A 19007-nucleotide genomic window follows, 5' to 3' on the forward strand; every position below is an offset into this window, starting at 1 on the left:
AGATTAATACAGTCATGTATAAGCCCAGATGAAGTGTACAGTTCTGTACTACTTCAAACAGGAAATACTGCTATCTAGCAATAGATTAATACAGTCATGTATAAGCCCAGATGAAGTGTACAGTTCTGTACTACTTCAAACAGGAAATACTGCTATCTAGCAATAGATTAATATAGTCATGTATAAGCCCAGATGAAGTGTACAGTTCTGTACTACTACAAACAGGAAATACTGCTATCTAGCAATAGATTAATACAGTCATGTATAAGCCCAGATGAAGTGTACAGTTCTGTACTACTTCAAACAGGAAATACTGCTATCTAGCAATAGATTAATACAGTCATGTATAAGCCCAGATGAAGTGTACAGTTCTGTACTACTTCAAACAGGAAATACTGCTATCTAGCAATAGATTAATATAGTCATGTATAAGCCCAGATGAAGTGTACAGTTCTGTACTACTACAAACAGGAAATACTGCTATCTAGCAATAGATTAACTTTGGTAAAAGAACTGACAAGTCCTTTTGTCTACTTGAAACTTTATTACCAACATTTTGACCTCACACAGGAGGTCTTCTTCAGGGTCTAACAGCAACAACAAAATGAATGAAACAAAAGCGAGTAAAATAAACAAAACAATCGATAACAGAGGTCTACTATAATTAAAAGTGAAAAATACAAATATAAAGTGATAAATCAGATTCCTACAGTCATGAATTAAGCACAGATGAAGTGTATAGTTTTGTACTACCACAAACAGGAAATACTGTCATCTCTTTGAATAGCCATCTACTCTAAGATAACATATCGGTACTTCCACTGATAAAAATGTCTGTGCAATGCTCATAACACAATATTGAATTCCCTTACCTTTTCCGTTTGCATGTTGTGCAATGAAGATCATTTTCCGATGGTTTTTCCCCGTCTAACAATTGGCCCCACAAAGAACTAAAATCCGGGCAGTTAGCTGGCTTGTTTCCTGTCTTTTGACTGACTTGGGCTTCTAGTGCTCTCCTCTGGGCTTTAAAAAACTCCCAGTCCTCCTTCAGCATCCTTTGTTTAGCTTTCAATGTTGCCTGAGTGAATAAAAATAATACATTTTTTACTAAACATCAAATGAATATAGTGAATTATCTGTTAAACTACATTTGGATTATAAAATTATACAAGAACACAATACTTTTATCATTGTTGTGAATTTCAAAGACAAAATTCATAGTGAAAGGACACTTTGATCTATCCTTCTATCTGTTTTATTATCTGTGAAAATGAAATGTAAACTAATTATATTATTTTCCACTAGTTTACTTCATTTAGTTGGAAAATACTCCTGATGGTTTGTCAGCACTCGTCTATGTATTTTCTTCAGCTGGATGTAGTAAAATACATAGCAGTAATTATCTCTGTGGCACTGTATGTGGTATGAAGTGGAGTTCAATCCTTAGTTTCAGATCATATATCAGCATGAAATCTATTTATGACAGGCTTGGCTAAGTTCTAAGACTATACGAAACACAAGGAGATACTCTACATGTTATTGAAGATTTTAACATGCTTTTGAAAAAGTGTTCATACAATAGTGGCATTATAGCATCTGAAGTGTTGCAATACACACACTTTTTCAACCCTGACTGACCTGTTCATCATTGTAAGTTTCCATCAACTGTTGACAGTCTCTCCACACCACTGAGACTACTGACATTTCATCATCAAACTTCAAATACCTGTAAAAACACACATCGTTCTTGAGTCAAGAAACATGATATATCACCTTAAAACTAATCATTTTATACAAAATAAAGACAATACATGGTTACAAGATGTAAAATTTGTAAAAAAAAACATTTTAATGAAAATTAAGAAATTCTGGTTCATAGTTAGGAATGAAAATTTGCACTTTGATTTTTTAAGGTAAATTGGTCAAATAAAGAAAATGGATATAACTTTCACCATGACCATGAAACGAAATTGTTTGCTAACACCATGGAAAATCAAACCGATTTCCAGAAAAACACAAACTAAGTCGTACAAGGTGATGTGTTACCTGTGCAGTAAATTAGGATAAGTATCCTGGTGGTAGGAATCTCTTGAAGCAGCTCCCAGTCTTAACTGAGTTATCAACATAGGTAAACTGTTCTGTACCAAAGGGTCCACATATACAACACTTTGAAAAAGATGCTTGTTATTCAACTCCCATGTTAGGTTGAACTTTTGAAGATGCTCTGTTTCCTGTTGATGACAAAATGTTATAAAAAATATATCAGTTTCAAATTGACAAAGTTTTCATAAAGATATACAACTTTCATGTTTTATCAAATGTATAATATTCACACAAAATTGAAAATACAATATCTACAAAGATCATAACAGCAAAAAGTTTTATGTGGTTTGTACAAAAAATATGGGTTATATCCCATGTCATGATAGAGCATGTCTATGTCATAGGTTTTATGGTGCTTGAACTCTGAGTCTATGTTTATATAAAGTGCCATTATTTTCTCCATTTTTCTCAGGCGTAATCATATTTTTCTCCAATATTTTTTCACTCAGCCACAAACTATTTGTGATATAAGGGTTGTGTCACTACTTGTCCCTGACTAATAGTGACAAGGCCTCTTTTGTAAGAACTCAATGGCTTCTTGGCTACATTTGACCTTTCACTAAGAGTTCATTTTGCACTATCATACTCAAGGTGAACACTATTTACAGTCATATACTCGTCTCTAAGCTGCACATAACCCTCAATTCTGATATGCTGTTTTATAACTTTCAAAGAACAAAACTTGATATATACTGTATTTCTTTTTTGGAAAAGTGTACACAGATTGGAATATGTAATCATACATCACTATGTTGTCAAACAACACAGACAGAAAATCTATATAACAGATTTCATTACAAAATTTTAAACACATACTAAAATTGTAATCAATTTTGCAGTGCCAATCATTTGTCCTCAATACAGAGAATCCACATTTAATAACTTTATTAAAATGGTGAATATTGATATTAATACATTAAATATGAACAAAAACATTTCTAAAAAGTGTAATCGTGTGGAATCTTTATCATTTACTTTCAGGTGGGTGGGGTGGGGGTGATGTGGGTTTGGATTCTTTGTATATTCTATACATAATACATTTGCAATGCTATATATTCATGAGATTCCCCAATATTTTTCTTCATTCAGACAAGGAAAATATGAGTGACCTAAGGGGTCCTTGTCGATACAATTCATTAGACAAGTAGTCACAACCCTTAGGTCACAACTATTTTCCAGCTGAATGAAGACAATATTGGGGAATAATATACCTTCGCCGGTAATATAAAAAAAAATCTGCAAAAATAATGCCAATTTTGAGCGTTTTAGCTCATATTTTGAACACAGCAGAACCAATGCTGTAGACATGTACAATGTAGTCATGACATACAACATGCGTTGTCGTGATGTAGAACATGCGTTGTTGTGATGTAGAACGACCAGAGTGTATATTCCATATTTTTTGTTGAACCTGGCTAGTGCATGTATAATATTCTGAGTCTATCATCCAGTGTCTGTCATACCATGATGTTTCATATCATATCATATCATATATATAAATACATCTTGAGAACTGTTTCTCAACCTATCATATTACACAGATCATGAAATATTAGAAGTCTGTTTCATATTGGTTTTAGATAATAGAGCATGATTATTAAAAGTAAACACAACAGACTACACTTAATGAAACATGTCTATATTGATAGAAATAATATGCAGTTTCCATTTTTAGTGAGCATTTTAATTTTGTTTGAGTCCTCAGGTAAAAAATAAAGTAAGAGTGAAACTTTAATAAGGATGATGTACCAATATTGCATTTTTTTTCAATCACATATTTGTTATCCAGTGATATCATAATTGACAGTGAGGTGATGTGTCCTACAATGTAGGTGGTGGCAGACCATACTCCACCCTTGCTTTTCATACATTAAGAAATAATTGTATCTTTATCTTATTATATTTTCTTGTAACATGCTACTTGGCATTACCCTGCAGTTTGTCATTTGATTTTGATAGATTGACTGATTGGTAGACTGATTGATTGATTGATTGGTAAAAGGATTGACTGATAGAGTGATTGATTGGTGGATACCCATGTATACTAGACTGATTGATTAGTAGACTGACTGATTCATTGACTGATTGATAGTGGACCAATTAAATGATTGATAAATTTATTGATAGGTTGTCTGAGTGATGAACTTCTTACTTGGCTAAGATGAACTAATACAGATTGACTGAAAAGGTTGATTAGAAAACTGACTAACTGACTGACTGACTGACTGACTGACTGAGATTGACCAACTGAAAAACAGACTGGCTGATTGATTGACTTACCAATTCTTTAAGTATCTTAGCCAATGTTTGGGCAGCTGAACACAATGCTCCATACTCCTCCAGTAGCATACTGACAAACTGTTTAGCCTGCTGGGGTGTCTTGTGACCAGAAGATAGCTGTTTTAATAAACGTACTTTCATCTCAATGATATATTCACGTCCTTGTGACTCCAGCCTTTGGAAGAGTTGATGGGGATCACGTGTGCATAGTTTGTGTACTAGCTCTTCAAGGCGATCAATGTCAAGTTTGGTAGACACATCTTCCTCTGTACAAATAAAACAGAAATAGATATATGAACTGAAATTCATTCCCATTACAAGAAATGTTGAGAAAAGAAAGTGCATTCGGTTATCAGAAAAGTAAACATTAAAGTATAAATCTCTAAGTAGTGGGTGAGAGGCTACATGCTGAAAAAAAGTTTGAATTAACTAATTTGTTTTGGTTGGTATACTGGTAGTTAACAAATCTATCCAAAATATTATGGCAACCAGTTAGTAAGGTTATGAAATCTGAAATGGTCAATGGAAAACAGTTTTGCTGGTAATTTTCATTACCAGATGTGGTATATCTAGGTCGTCAGTGGGCTGGCAAATTTTTTACAAGTTCGAGAGAACACAACTCTGCTGGCATTGTACGTCAGATCATAGGTTGTTGGGCAACTGATTAATCTGGAAAACAGTTCTGCTGGCAATTTTCACCAGATCTAGGTCACATGCTTGTCTAGCAGTTGAGTATAACACAACATGATCCATACAAGAACTGTTGCTATGACATGGAAAGTGGCACACCCTCAGGGTAAGTTACAAATTTTCCACCCCTAGTATCTTTATAGCTATCAAGACTTCACTCTAGAGTGAGTCATCAGTGTATGAGAAATGTCAGTATTATTTTCTAATTACTGTACATACTGTCTTCATGGTATATTTGGCACATCAATTTACCATTACATTATTGACATTATGGCCCCAAGACATGTCCTGAATCTAACACAATGTCTATCTTCGGTGACAGATGTCACTTGTCAATAACCGCTATAAATAGTATTATTTACCTAAATAACTGTTATTTCTATCTCCTACATTTAAAACAAAATAAACGTACATCAGTTTTAGAGTGCTAGTAAAAGTAGACTAAATCAGAACAGACAACATTTACTCAAACATGCTTTGAGCTATAAAAATATCATATATGTATTAACATGTAACTTTACTGCCACTGCTGTTTCCAACATAACAGTGAGCCCCTGATCCAAAACGGATGCATAAATAATTATTACATAAATAAATAAATAATATATAAACAAATATTTAGTATGGAGTACCACAGATAACAACCATCTCATCCCAAACAAATATCTTTACACAATTTTGTCATTTTTTATGTATCAATTTGTCAATTATCTATTTTTGCCTGCTGATTAATTGTTTCAATAGGCCCTTCTCTTTACATGATAATAATCATGAATCTTTGCAAGTCCCTAATTTGTCAAAAATGGTGACAACTATTGAAGTAACAGCAGCATACATATACCAGGTATATGACACAGATACAGAGTAGTATGTCCAAGTATGTTTCTTTGTAAAAACCAATGGATACTCAAGTCACATAAGGGGACTTATCACTACAAGTTGAAAGTGAGCACTGATAGAACCCTTATGTAACAATAATTTTCTGGCTGAATAAGGAAAACATTAGGGAAAATAATATCAAACACATAAAACTAATTTTGTAATAAATGGAGATATACATGTGATTTTTGATTCATACTTTGAACACTGCAACACCATGCAATGTAAACACTGGCATTGAACTACTACCAGAAAATTCCTTTGTAATGCTTGCATGCATATTATTAGCTCTACACTTTCACTGTCATTGGTAAAAACAGATCAAACCTCACTGGACTTACATGTACATTTGATTGTTTGTCCAAATTACCTAGAGTTGAAGGTTTTATGTCCACACAATGTGACATGTACATACATACCCACACAATGTGATATGTGCATACATACCCACACAATGTAACACACACAGACATACCAACAAAATGTGACATATGATTACCAACACAATATCACACACACACACACACACACACACACACACACACACACACACACACACACACACACACACACACACACACACACACACACACACAACTGTAATGTAAACCACTTCCTCAGTGTAAAGAATTACAAGACAGAAACCATGAATGTCAAGAGTTGTTGACATGGGCACTATTTCATTGTATTCACACTTGAATTGACCACACAGATTATCTACTACACTATCACACCAAGTCCCAACAGAGATGATAAACAGACAGTACATGAAAACAGATCAGGTTTCCCAATTGCAATATAAATCATTTGTCCCTCATTTAAATTACATCAATACTTGAACAATATGGTCCTGTCCACTCCAGTCAATAACTGAACTTGACACAAAAGGACAAAGGAAATACCCAATTAACTGTGCATGTGGCACGTTTTACATGTAGCAGCCCTATTTAGGCTTTATACTGCCAATACTGCAATTGTAATACAAATAGAGCAAAATGTATTCATGAGGCCAAGCTGTAGTTTGTTTATTTATTTTATAATAATCACAAAACTTTATGTGAAGTGCATGTTAATCACTTATAATATGTCCATTTCTAAGCACTTCATAGGAAATATTATTATGGTATTATCTTTACTTTTAATCAGTATTCAATGTGTGTACAGTGGGGTCACATTCATGGTATACACTATCATTCCTTTACCAAGGAGCATTCATGCTACAATGGAAACTGTCATTCATCACTTTGTAAGTTTATGGTTTGCTTCTACCCATTTCTGACAGGTTCTGACCAAAGTTCCACGTGACTGATCATGTCATATTGGTGTGAACAAGTTGTCATTTCAAACTAAAAGGAGTATCTCCTTTTGAGTTGAAGTACAATGAGAGAATGAGAATGAGAATGAGAGAGAGAGAGAGAGAGAGAGAGAGAGAGAGAGAGAGAGAGAGACAGAGACAGAGAGACAGACAGACAGACAGACAGACAGACAGACAGACAGACAGACAGACAGACAGACAGGCTGACAGAAAGAGACAGACAGAACTAATAGACTCAAATAATATGTCAAATCAACTCATTCACATATCAAAATGCTTATAAGCAGGATAGAACTGAAAGCAATTTACATTGTAAAGGTAAAAGAAACGACAAAGAAAACCTTTTTGGCTGCATTGTTTCTTTGATTCTGAAAAGGCTGTGAGACAGCAATGTGTGCCGTTACTGTACTTACCAAGTGCTGTACCAGCTTCTCTATACACACATCTGACGGCATGTCTTAGTTCAATCCAGTAAGACTGTAACTGCTGTGTTTCCTTGTCATGTTCAGCTGCTATTTGGCGTCTCTCTGTACATGCTTCACAGTTACATATGGAGCCATTGGGAGTAGTGGGTTCAATACTGATACCACTGTCTAAGGCTGTCTCCATGTCTTGAACAGTGCTCAGTAGTTGATTTGTAGGCTGCAACAACAAATCTTGAGTCTAGAGATGAAAACAGAGACAGAGTACACTTTAGCCACTGTCTTTCTTTTTCATGTGACCACTGTAAAATCCAGTAGTTAAAAACAAGGCATGAAGTCTATTACTCTATTGAGGTCTAATAGTGAAAAAAAAGGCACAAAGTACACTATCCACTGTTTTTTAACATGGTCAAACCCAACTGGTGACAAAAGGGCGCATATTTTATTGTAACCACTATTTTGAACACAGCTGGCTGTGAGAGTGATACATGAATGTACAAAGTTGAATACATACAAAGTTGAAGACACATTGACGTATTACAAATTGTCAGAATAGAACCAGGCAACCCGACTTCAAGTGATGAACTGGTTTGTAAATGTTATTGTCTATTGCAGACAGCTACTATTTAACATCAAAGATATTAATTAACACATTTTTAATGTCTGTTCCTATCATCTGTCTTCACTTGCAAAAAACAACTAAACACAAATCTGACTTCCAAAACATCTTGACCACATCATAACATACTATAAAGACATATATCACACCCTTAAACTTCTGGCCTAATCCCATGTGATCTAATATTTCCTTAGGCATATAAGGTTTCAGCAGTACATGAGAAAGAGTTCAACTCCTCCCATCAATAAATTAATGTTGTCTCTATGGACATCAATGAAAGCTAAAATGTACAAAATGACAGTTCTATTTCGATAGTGAGTTCAAACATTAAGTCAACCGTGCATGGTATTGAGTTGAGATAGAGAATGTGGAAACAGATGGGTAAGAACAATGGACTAACTATACAAAAAAAATCACACTACATATTAGTATTCAAACAAGCCATTGAGAATGACATAGTCCCCGCAATGATTGGGTTTTAAGGAATTAGCACTACTCTGATCACGCAACAACACTTGTGAACCTAAATCAAACAGACTTAGATATGTTGTGTCTGCTTGTCGGACATGGAACATGCCTACAACAATAAAGGATTGGTCGGGTATGGGGGATCATATCAATATGAAAATGGATATGCAAATGTATGTCATAGAACACTGTCCTAATACCAACTCTGAATGAGATCTGTTCAAGCATGTCTGAGTTATGGCTTTGGACATGGAAAATTCACAAACAAAATGGCTGCCAGGCAGCCATATTGGATCGTATCATGACGAAAATGGATATGCACATGTATGTCATAGAACACTGTCCTAATACCAACTTCGAATGAGATCTGTTCAAGCATGTCTGAGTTATGGCTTTGGACATGGAAAATTTGCAAACAAAATGGCTGCCAGGCAGCCATATTGGATCGTATCACAATGAAAATGGACATGCACATGTATGTCATAGAACACTGTCCTAACACCAACTTTGAATGAGATCTGTTCAAGCATGTCTGAGTTATAGCTTTGGACATGGAAAATTTGCAAACAAAATGGCTGCCAGGCAGCCATATTGGATCGTACCACAATGAAAATGGATATGCACATGTATGTCATAGAACACTGTCCTAATACCAACTTTGAATGAGATCTGTTCAAGCATGTCTAAGTTATGGCTTTGGACATGAAAATTCACAAACAAAATGGCTGCCAGGCGGCCATATTGGATCGTATCATGACAACAATGAATATGCACATATATGCCATAGAACACTGTCCTAATACCAACTCTGAATGAGATCTGTGTGAGCATGTCTGAGTTATGGCTTTAGACAGGGAAAATTCACAAACAAAATGGCTGCTAGGCGGCCATATTGGATCGTATCATAAAACAAATTGACGTGCATATGTATGCCATAGCATGTTGCCCCTGTACCAAGTTTGAAAAAAATCGGTACAGGCATCTCCAAGAAACGGCTGCGGACGGACGGACGGACGGACGCACGGACGGACAGACGGAACCCAATCCATAAGTCCCCGTTCCGGACTTCGTCCGCGGGGACTAACAAGGGATTAGAGGTTAGGTTAGGGATAGGTAAGACCCCCACCCCCACCCCCCACCCCTATCATATTCCCTCAGATTGCATCACAGACAATGAATAACCACCGTTCTATACAAGTTGCAACTTACCAGTAAAGAGGGTTGCAATGCTGCCTTCTTCTCTTCTTCCTCCACAGTCCTTCTACAGTCTGGACACACCCACAATGGAAGCTGCTGCAAATATACAATTTAAAATTGGTATGAAATAATGAACCAACACTGACTACAATGTATTTATTTAATATTACATTTACGACATAGTATTTTTCTTCTTTAAATGTACAGTATCTTGAACTCAAATGTCTGTGTACGGAAAGACAGAAATATGATGTAGATTTCTAGTAGTAAACCTGGAAACCTACTTTGTACAAGTGAGTTGAAATGAAAACATCTGAGATGTGCACTCAATGAATCCTACGCTAGTATTATTAGTGGTAATGGTGATTGTAATGTAAAGTGACATCACTGTCATACTAAATCCATCATGCCAATTGGGGATAAATCAATTTTAAATGACAATAATACCCATGTCTGAGAGCTGGGGTTATTATCAACTTAAATGGTTGCTTTCAGGAGAGTCAATCTCAGAATCCCAATTTGCAATTTGACATCGTTAAAGACACAGAAAATGAAATAATTGAGAAATGTAAACATTACAGATACACATAGACTGAAAGATCTGTCATTGATTGTTTTTACTTATGGTAAGAGTTTTAGTTTTAGTCATGTGACTAAATCTCTGAGTCTAGAAATAAGCCAATATATGTTATGTACCCACAAGCCCCAATGTGTGTGTTCAGCTTGTGGTTACATGAGTGCAAGCAATGATGGATCTTTCAGTCTAAGATACACACTTCTAGGTTTCTGCTATATTATGATTAAACAGATAGAAAATGTGATATCAAAAAATATTGTAACCAGAAAGGGTTTGCCTGATATGAAAATCCTTTTATTGCTATATACATTGAAAAGAAATCAGTCTTATATTATAAATCTATCCTTGCTGTTGTTTTTTGAGAGTTGTCATGAATTAGGGCATGACAAGTTTCACTATAGTGGCAATATTATTAAAAGTGTACTGGGTAAGACCATTTTCTGCACAGAGCTTGGAATTAGCAGTAGTCCAGGGCACATAGTATTAAATATTGTATCTAGACTACCAAATTAGTAGTAGTCCAGGACACATCCACTACCAAACATTGTACATTGTATCTAGACTATCAAATTAGCAGTAGTCCAGGACACATCCACTACCAAACATTGTATCTAGACTACCAAATTAGCAGTAGTTCACACATCCACTACCAAACATTGTATCTAGACTACCAAATTAGCAGTAGTCTACGACACATACAAATGTAGACCAATAAATATTGTATCTAGACTACCAAATTAGCAATAGTCCAAATTTATAAGGTGGTAGTCACTTACACCAACAGAAATCTATAGAAAATTGTAGCTGAAATGGTTCATTTGGCTAAATCTGACTAAAATGTGTGGAAGATATGATACATTGCATATGCAGAAAGAGTTACTGAGAAAAATGTTGACCTTTAGGGCCTCAGATGCTGTGATAGAGCACAGTCTCAACACAGGCAACTTACAAACCCATACAGGTATACATTCAAACTACTCCAGGTCGAGTTATGCTATTGTTTATTAATCCTGTTCTAATCCAGTCATTAAAACAGGTCAAGATACAATTTGTGATTTGCACTACAGTGAATATAGAACTTAATGGTGTGAATAACTTGACAGAGAGTTGCTCTTTTCATACACGAGTACTGAATGAATGTGTGAAGAAATGCAAAACAACACGTATAGTAGTGTGTTGTCATTTCCTACATGAATCATTGTGTGTGATTCACTTGCTGTATGTCAATAAACTGATGATATATATTGAAGGACTGATCTCACTCAACCTCAAAGGCAGCTAACCCCTTGGGAGATGTTTAACACTGTTATACTGTATATAAAAATAGCAATCAGATAAAGCACTATAGGTTTTACTTAGAGATATAATTTGCTATGAACTATAATTTGAAGGTGAGAAAAAAGACTAAAGCTTCATCGTTGTGGATATTTGTTGATGCTTTCTGTCAAGCCAGAAGCCTGAAGAAATACATACCTGTCTTCTCAATTTGTGAAAAGACGGTGTGGGGTACAATGAACATGCAGGTGTGAGGGTGGGTGGGGCGGCATGGGCGAGGGTGGGGCATGCTTAAAACTTAAAAGTATGTTCACTTTCAGAATTACTACTGTATATTGAGTATTGCTCGACTATCTACAACACTACATGCATCTTTAAAAAGTCCACGATTACCACTCTCACTGAAAGTATGAATTACAAATGTATCTAGTCTTTGTGTGGCACAACACTTCAAATTGTTGAGCATTCAGTTCCATATATCAATACTCAGATACAAATGTATCCTATCTACTTTCAGTAAATCCTTTCTTTCCATTCAATACAGTGTGTAGCAGAGTATCTCACAAATTCGTGTTACTCAGGCAACTACTTTTAAGTACTGAGGACTGCGGCAAAACAGTTGAGATTGGGGTATTTCACTTTGATACCTGTAACTATGTTAGAGGGTCTATATAAATCTATCTGTATCCTTTGCCTATACTGACTCCCTAGTTGTCTTTTTAATGTAAGATTTGGGCAACAATAAATTCCACTTGGGAATAGATCCATGGAAGTACATGACGGTGACCCTATTTTATTTCTGTTTCTCTGACTAAACAAAATTTTCAATTCTGACATCAAAATGTTTTTCCCCACCCTTAACATTTATGGAACAGCTTCCTCTCTGGCATAAATAAGCAAGTGTGTGGACTGTTGATGTTATCTACAGTCATGGCAGCAGTGGTGACACTTATTCACAAGCACAGCATTTCTTTAATGGTGGAAGTTGTACAAGTAGGGGGCCTGAGAACATGCAAATCATGTAGAGAAACTAGGAAAGGGCTTGTTACCAGGGATCCAATAAAAAGAAGATGGAGAGGAAGAAAAGGAGAGGTTGAGAAATATGAAGAAGCTGATTTTTAAATTTATTTTTTACTTTTTTTAAATTTTAAATTGACCGGCCCACCGACCAATAGTTGAAGTAATGAGAGACATTAAAAAAACATAGGGTCACCCCTATCAGTGGCTGGTTTTTATCAAGTCTGTGACAGCATCTGACCCAAAGAGTTATTTTTATAGCTCACACCTGTTTCCCAAGCCCTCCTCAGAATTATTACTAGTACATTATCTAACAAAGGTTATGGAAGCTATATTTATAATCACTTCATGGAAATCTGGCAGAATAAAATATATTCATGATAGCAAGAGTGTTCACTGTTTTCTCATAAACTATTGATGAAAAATACCTGACTATCTATTCATTCATTTATTCATCATGTAACAAGCATGACATAATGGATCTATACATGTACAAACAGTATATCATGACAACGAGACACATTCCAGTGCCTGCATGAAAACAGTCACCTTGTAGGTTCGACTCTGTGACCTTGTTGACTTGAAACAGAGAGTACTGCATCTCACTGACAATCTTCAGTAAATTATATTCCAAGTATAACGTATCACTATAGTGATCATGTACAGCTCTGTGCTGGCATTATTTCAAATGGATTCCATGCATAAAAGGCCACTCACTCATGTACAGCTCATTATTGTAAATGGATGCACAGCACAAAAGGCCAGCCACACGAAACAAATCATATTTCTTCTTTGCTCTGTATTTTCATGACAGTAGGAAGCCATTTATTCAAACTCTGCATCTCTGTAAAATTGTTAATTTTTTTTGTAGTTTGATATTTTACCATAGTAGAAACACTCCCTAGTGTAGTTTTAACACTTACTTGTGAAATGGTATGAGCTGCACCAGTAGCTGTTGAAGTATTAGTGGTAGATCCTGATGTCTGAGTTCCAGTTTTACTGGTATTTTCTGACTCTTGAGTCACTTTACTAGGTGGATCAGGTCTCTCACAACGACATAATAGACACCGTTCACCATCTAGGTAGGGTGTACTGCTCTTAGGCATACCAGTTAAAGGCTGTAAAATGAAATAAAAGAACAAATGTATAGTATATCGAAATAACACAATTATATAATTTGATAACAACCGACAATGTGTAAGTATTGTGTATACCAGAGTATTCTATTCGCCACGAAGGGTACATGTATTTATAAATTTTACAATTATCATATGTATATATATACATGCCTAGGGCTATGAATAACCAGTGTACACAAACTTCTAAGTAAACAGTCATAACATATTAGATTATAAATATCATAGTCCCCACAAAAAGTGAGATTCCATTGTGAAAGTTAGTTAACTACTGGCCAGACAACATGCAATCCCCGGTTTTCTTTATAGTGTTATCTTACCAATGGAACTATAAGGATTAAATAAGATTATTGTTTTGTTCTACGCCAACTTTTTCTATAGCTCTGCCAGACAACTGTGTTTCATGCCTGAATTTTAATCCTTTATCTGACTGGGCCTTTAATAATAATAATAGTAATACATTTTTCTAAAACATACACATGCAGTATACAAATCCATGTCTAAGTGGGCAATTGTTATGTAAAAATCACAACAATATTCTCTTGCATTGTACATGAAGCGGTGATTTTTTTTTTTTTTTTTTTTTTTTTTTTGTAATTGATTCAAGTCTCTGTGTAATCAATTGCAAAAGATTTAGGAGATTCTCTGCCATGGGAATGAGTTTTAATCATGTTACATAATAGTACTAAAAGACAACAATGATCAAGTGTATTACACAAGGAAACTGAGTGATGCAGTCAATAATTGCATGCACAGGATGTTGAGAGATTTATGATCATTGACTGTGTCCATCCTAATTTATCAGTGGATCAGTTCCACTTCACCAGCACATGAAAACACACATGGTCTGAAGGTTAGATGATACAAACAAGGCCAGGCATGTCGTGTGTATACATCTTTCCAATGTCCTCTATTCGTATTACACCCATCACAGTAACTAGAATGCATTAGGCACCTTTAGGATAGTGAACTTCAAGGATAATTAGACGTAAACTACATCATTCTAGGCCTATTGTAACCCAAAACACCCATCACAGTAACTACATGAATTAGGCACCTTTAGGATAGTGAACTTACAAGGATGCTCAGACTTAGATGTAAACTACATAATTCTAAGGGGCCTATTATAACTCTATACATTGTACCTGATACATGATCTTCCTGACACATGCAAATGTCATATCTATAGTTACTCCTACTATATCAGTCCATCCAACTAGTCAACTGATTACAAAACAAAGAATCATACTTTGTTGAAAACTCTGTATATGGAAACTTACATGATATATTGTCCATGCATTCTAAATACATGTACATATTACAGCATCATTGTTTTGCTGTCAGTTATGCAGACTACCATTAATTTATGGTTTCAAGTTAAATGAAAACTATAATTGGTTATTTATCATTTCATTATTATTTTCCAGAAGAATGTTATAATAACGACACAAAAAAAATGATATTTGAATTTCTAACTTCAGACTCTTTTACTTGAAGATTGTAATTATGAATCTAAAATTTCAAACTCTGTTTTACATAGTAATACATGACTTGTATTGTTACATATTACAAGTACACTGAAACTATTGCTGGGTCAACGACCTGACAGTTATTGTTACATTGATAACAAACTAAACATGTTGATGACCACAACCCATCATTGGTCTCAAGTAATGGACATAAAATCCTTAACACTCACTTAGGTAATAGTTACATTCTTGGTGCTATGCCATGAATTTATCCAGGTCAACTCTGACCTCTGACCTTTTAACATTGCAGTTGATACACATGAAGTAAAGTATAACATCTTAAACTATCAACTATAAACCACATGCCTTCTTTATGTGCATAATAAATAACACTATAGTATGATAAATGTAGTATAAGTTAAACCAATCACTATAAATAAATAGAATGTGACAGGATATGACTATATTTACATGTACAGCAGTCGGAATTGTACGAAGAGATCTCAGGTATCATATTAGGTATACTACATAAATTATTCACTTCTAACTATGGATATATTTTAATTTTATATATTATGTACTACCTAGCATGTTTGAACATATTATAATACTCTATTCATATACAATAGGCCACCAAATGTACATGTATCAAAATAAATAATAACACCTTAGAAGGTACTGAAAATTACAAGAAATATGATTCCCATAATTCTGTCATAATGACACAGTGGGAGATGATCCCTCAAAATACCAATTTGACCTCTTTCAAATTGAAAATAATATATATTTAGATAAATTACGTATAACAGAAGTATTTTTAGACTGGAACAACATGTTATATTTCTCTTCAGTGTAAACATATTTACTGACCATCTTTTTGAATACAAGCCTCATTGTTGCATTCTGCATTCTACCCATTTGCCTTTGTTCAGTTTTGCTGTGCGAGTTACACTCATACTTTTGGAATGTGACTGCTCAATACAATGGGTATTGGGTAAGGAGTTGTTATTCTTTAATTATTAGTACTTAGTTTTTATTATCAACTGGCCTCCAAATTATTATATTTCTTAAACTGCAACATTTTAATATATGTATTAGTTGTGTTTATGAGTTTACTTTCAAGGCAATTCTTTAAACTTTAAACTTTGAATATGTTCCATATTTGCACCATCTTTCATTAACATTTTGATAGTCCCCCCCCCCCCCTCCAAGTATTATGTGTGGTTCACTATGTGCCATTCAAATTGGCATAGCAGTGTAATGTATTGCATTTTTTCAACTATACAGGCTCATTTCATTCTCCTACAACACTCCCTAAAGTATTGTACAAGACTAGACATAACTTTGTTAAAACATGGCTCTTACATGTAACAAATTAACAAGTCATTGAGAATGACATAGTGCCCGCTATGATTGGGTAAATTACAATTCGATTTCTTGATATCACTACTCTGAAAACTGTGCCAACAAAATGGCTGCCAGGCAGCCATATCGGATTGTATCACGACGAAAATGGATATGCACATGTATGTCATAGAACACTGTGCTAATACCAACTTTGAATGAGATCTATTCAAGCATGTCTGAGTTATGGCGTTGGACATGGAAAATTCACAAACAAAATGGCTGCCAGGCAGCCATATTGGATCATATCACGACAACAATGAATATGCACATGTATGTCATAGAACATTGTCCTAATAGCAACTTTGAATGAGATCTGTTCAAGCATTTCTGAGTTATGGCTTTGGATAGGGAAAATTCGCAAACAAAATGGCTGCTAGGCAGCCATATTGGATCATATCATGAAACAAATTGATGTGCATATGCATAGCCAGGGCTCGAAATTCGTTTTTTTTCTTGGTAGCCCAGGTGGGCTACCATCTTTTAAATTTGGTAGCCCGAGAGCAATGACTGGTAGCCCATATGCATGCATTCCTAAATTAATGGTGTCTGTGTATATATGTAACTATATGATGTATTGAATTCGATGATTGATTGAATAACTTAAGAGTCACGTTAACACGTTATTTGTGTGTATTTCATGCCATATTTGACATTGGGGACACAATTTTTTGCATGTATGTGTCTCTGGGGCCGTGTCATTTACAACGTACGGTTATCATTGCAATGAAGAAAAAACATGTAGTCGCAATTCGTACTTGTAACTATTATCTAAATCTCTTGGTGCAGTGAGACCTGTAAAATTTGAATATGATTCAACGTATGGAAAACGTATAAACAGTTTCATAAGCCCCATGGCCATTTCCTGATGTGGAGACTACGTCTTGGGTAGTTTAGAAACTATGTGCTGTTATCATTATCTATTCACGTGATTGGTTACTTATTAACAGATGGGTGAGACAGGATTTGTATTAATACATGACGGCCATTACGGCAAAGCCCCTAGATCCATTCATGGGCGAAGAGATAATCAAACAGAGTCTAAGACCACATCAGCAGACGGTCCATGCTGAAAACTTCACTAAGATAAATTCAAATCATCATGTCACCATTTCATTCTCACTAAAACTTCAACTTTCTTTTGAGCTTTGCTACTACTACTAGATCGAATACATTACGTGAATTTACCATTCACCACTGCATGCTCTCAGGGGTTGCGTGAGCATGGTTTACACACGGAATGTTTTAGGCATCGTTCAAGAATAAACGAATCTGTAGGTGTATACCAAGTTAACAGTTCTCATCAGCATAAAATTGTATCAAACACCATTACAACTGTGTCTCTGTCAAGTTGAAAGTTAAAGCTGTCATTCATTTTATGGAATTTAGTTACTGCAGCAGTGCTGTACCGAGAGTGTACTGTACCCCGACTCTGAGAAGAACCGGAAGGGCCCGGGCCGGAGAGCAGATTTCCAGAGAGTGATAACCATGGGAAATTGAAAGTACAGAAAGATAACATTAAATCGCTATGCAGAATATTGTTGCATATAAATGTTTTGTTGTGACATTTTGGAAGTACAAGCTGTGTATACGATGAACGGAAGAATGACGTGTACAGTGTACATGTATTTCGTGTACATTTGATATACATGTAGTGTGGATGCAAATTTGGAAAAGACGCACTGATTTTGACGCTAATTTTGGCGAGAACGCATCCCACAGGACTGCGACCTCGGAGGCCCCCGGCCCGGGAAGGTGTCGGAGTCAGGGTGTCACAGTTTCATTCATAACTTAGTAGCCCAATTGGGCTACCACTCACATAATTTGGTAGCCCAGAGACAGACATTGGTAGTCTGTGGACGCGGGGCTACCGCGAATTTCGAGCCCTGATAGCATGTTGCCCCTGTACCAAGTTTGAAAAAAATAAGTCCAGGCATCTCCACGCAACAGCTCCGGATGGATGGACGGACGGACGGACAGAACCCAATCCATAAGTCCTCATCCCAGAGACTAACAAATATACGTCCCCCTGGGACGTTCTGTAACTTTTTCTAATAATTTCATTTTCAATAAGTACGAATGTCAGTGACACTAACAAATTATCTTACTCTACAATATTTAATCATTTTTTAAATGAAATTACACATACTTCATAA

At 35.5% G+C, this 19007-nt stretch overlaps 1 protein-coding gene across 3 annotated transcripts in view; it reads right to left on the reverse strand.

Annotated features, from left to right (window-relative positions):
- The window catches only part of LOC144446137 (protein FAM193A-like), a 42453-nt gene that overhangs the window by 10030 nt on the left and 13416 nt on the right, over window positions 1-19007 (reverse strand). For all 3 annotated transcript variants that reach the window (XM_078135857.1, XM_078135856.1, XM_078135858.1), the window contains exons 3-9: window positions 13766-13960; window positions 9986-10069; window positions 7681-7930; window positions 4384-4649; window positions 2047-2231; window positions 1639-1726; window positions 873-1078 (exon numbers count right to left, since the gene is read on the reverse strand). In XM_078135857.1, coding sequence (XP_077991983.1) covers window positions 873-1078; window positions 1639-1726; window positions 2047-2231; window positions 4384-4649; window positions 7681-7930; window positions 9986-10069; window positions 13766-13960 — 1274 coding nt within the window. The remainder of the gene's footprint in view (window positions 1-872; window positions 1079-1638; window positions 1727-2046; window positions 2232-4383; window positions 4650-7680; window positions 7931-9985; window positions 10070-13765; window positions 13961-19007) is intronic.

This window comes from Glandiceps talaboti, chromosome 15, assembly GCF_964340395.1.
Source record: "Glandiceps talaboti chromosome 15, keGlaTala1.1, whole genome shotgun sequence".
Classification (NCBI taxonomy): Eukaryota; Metazoa; Hemichordata; class Enteropneusta; family Spengelidae; genus Glandiceps; species Glandiceps talaboti.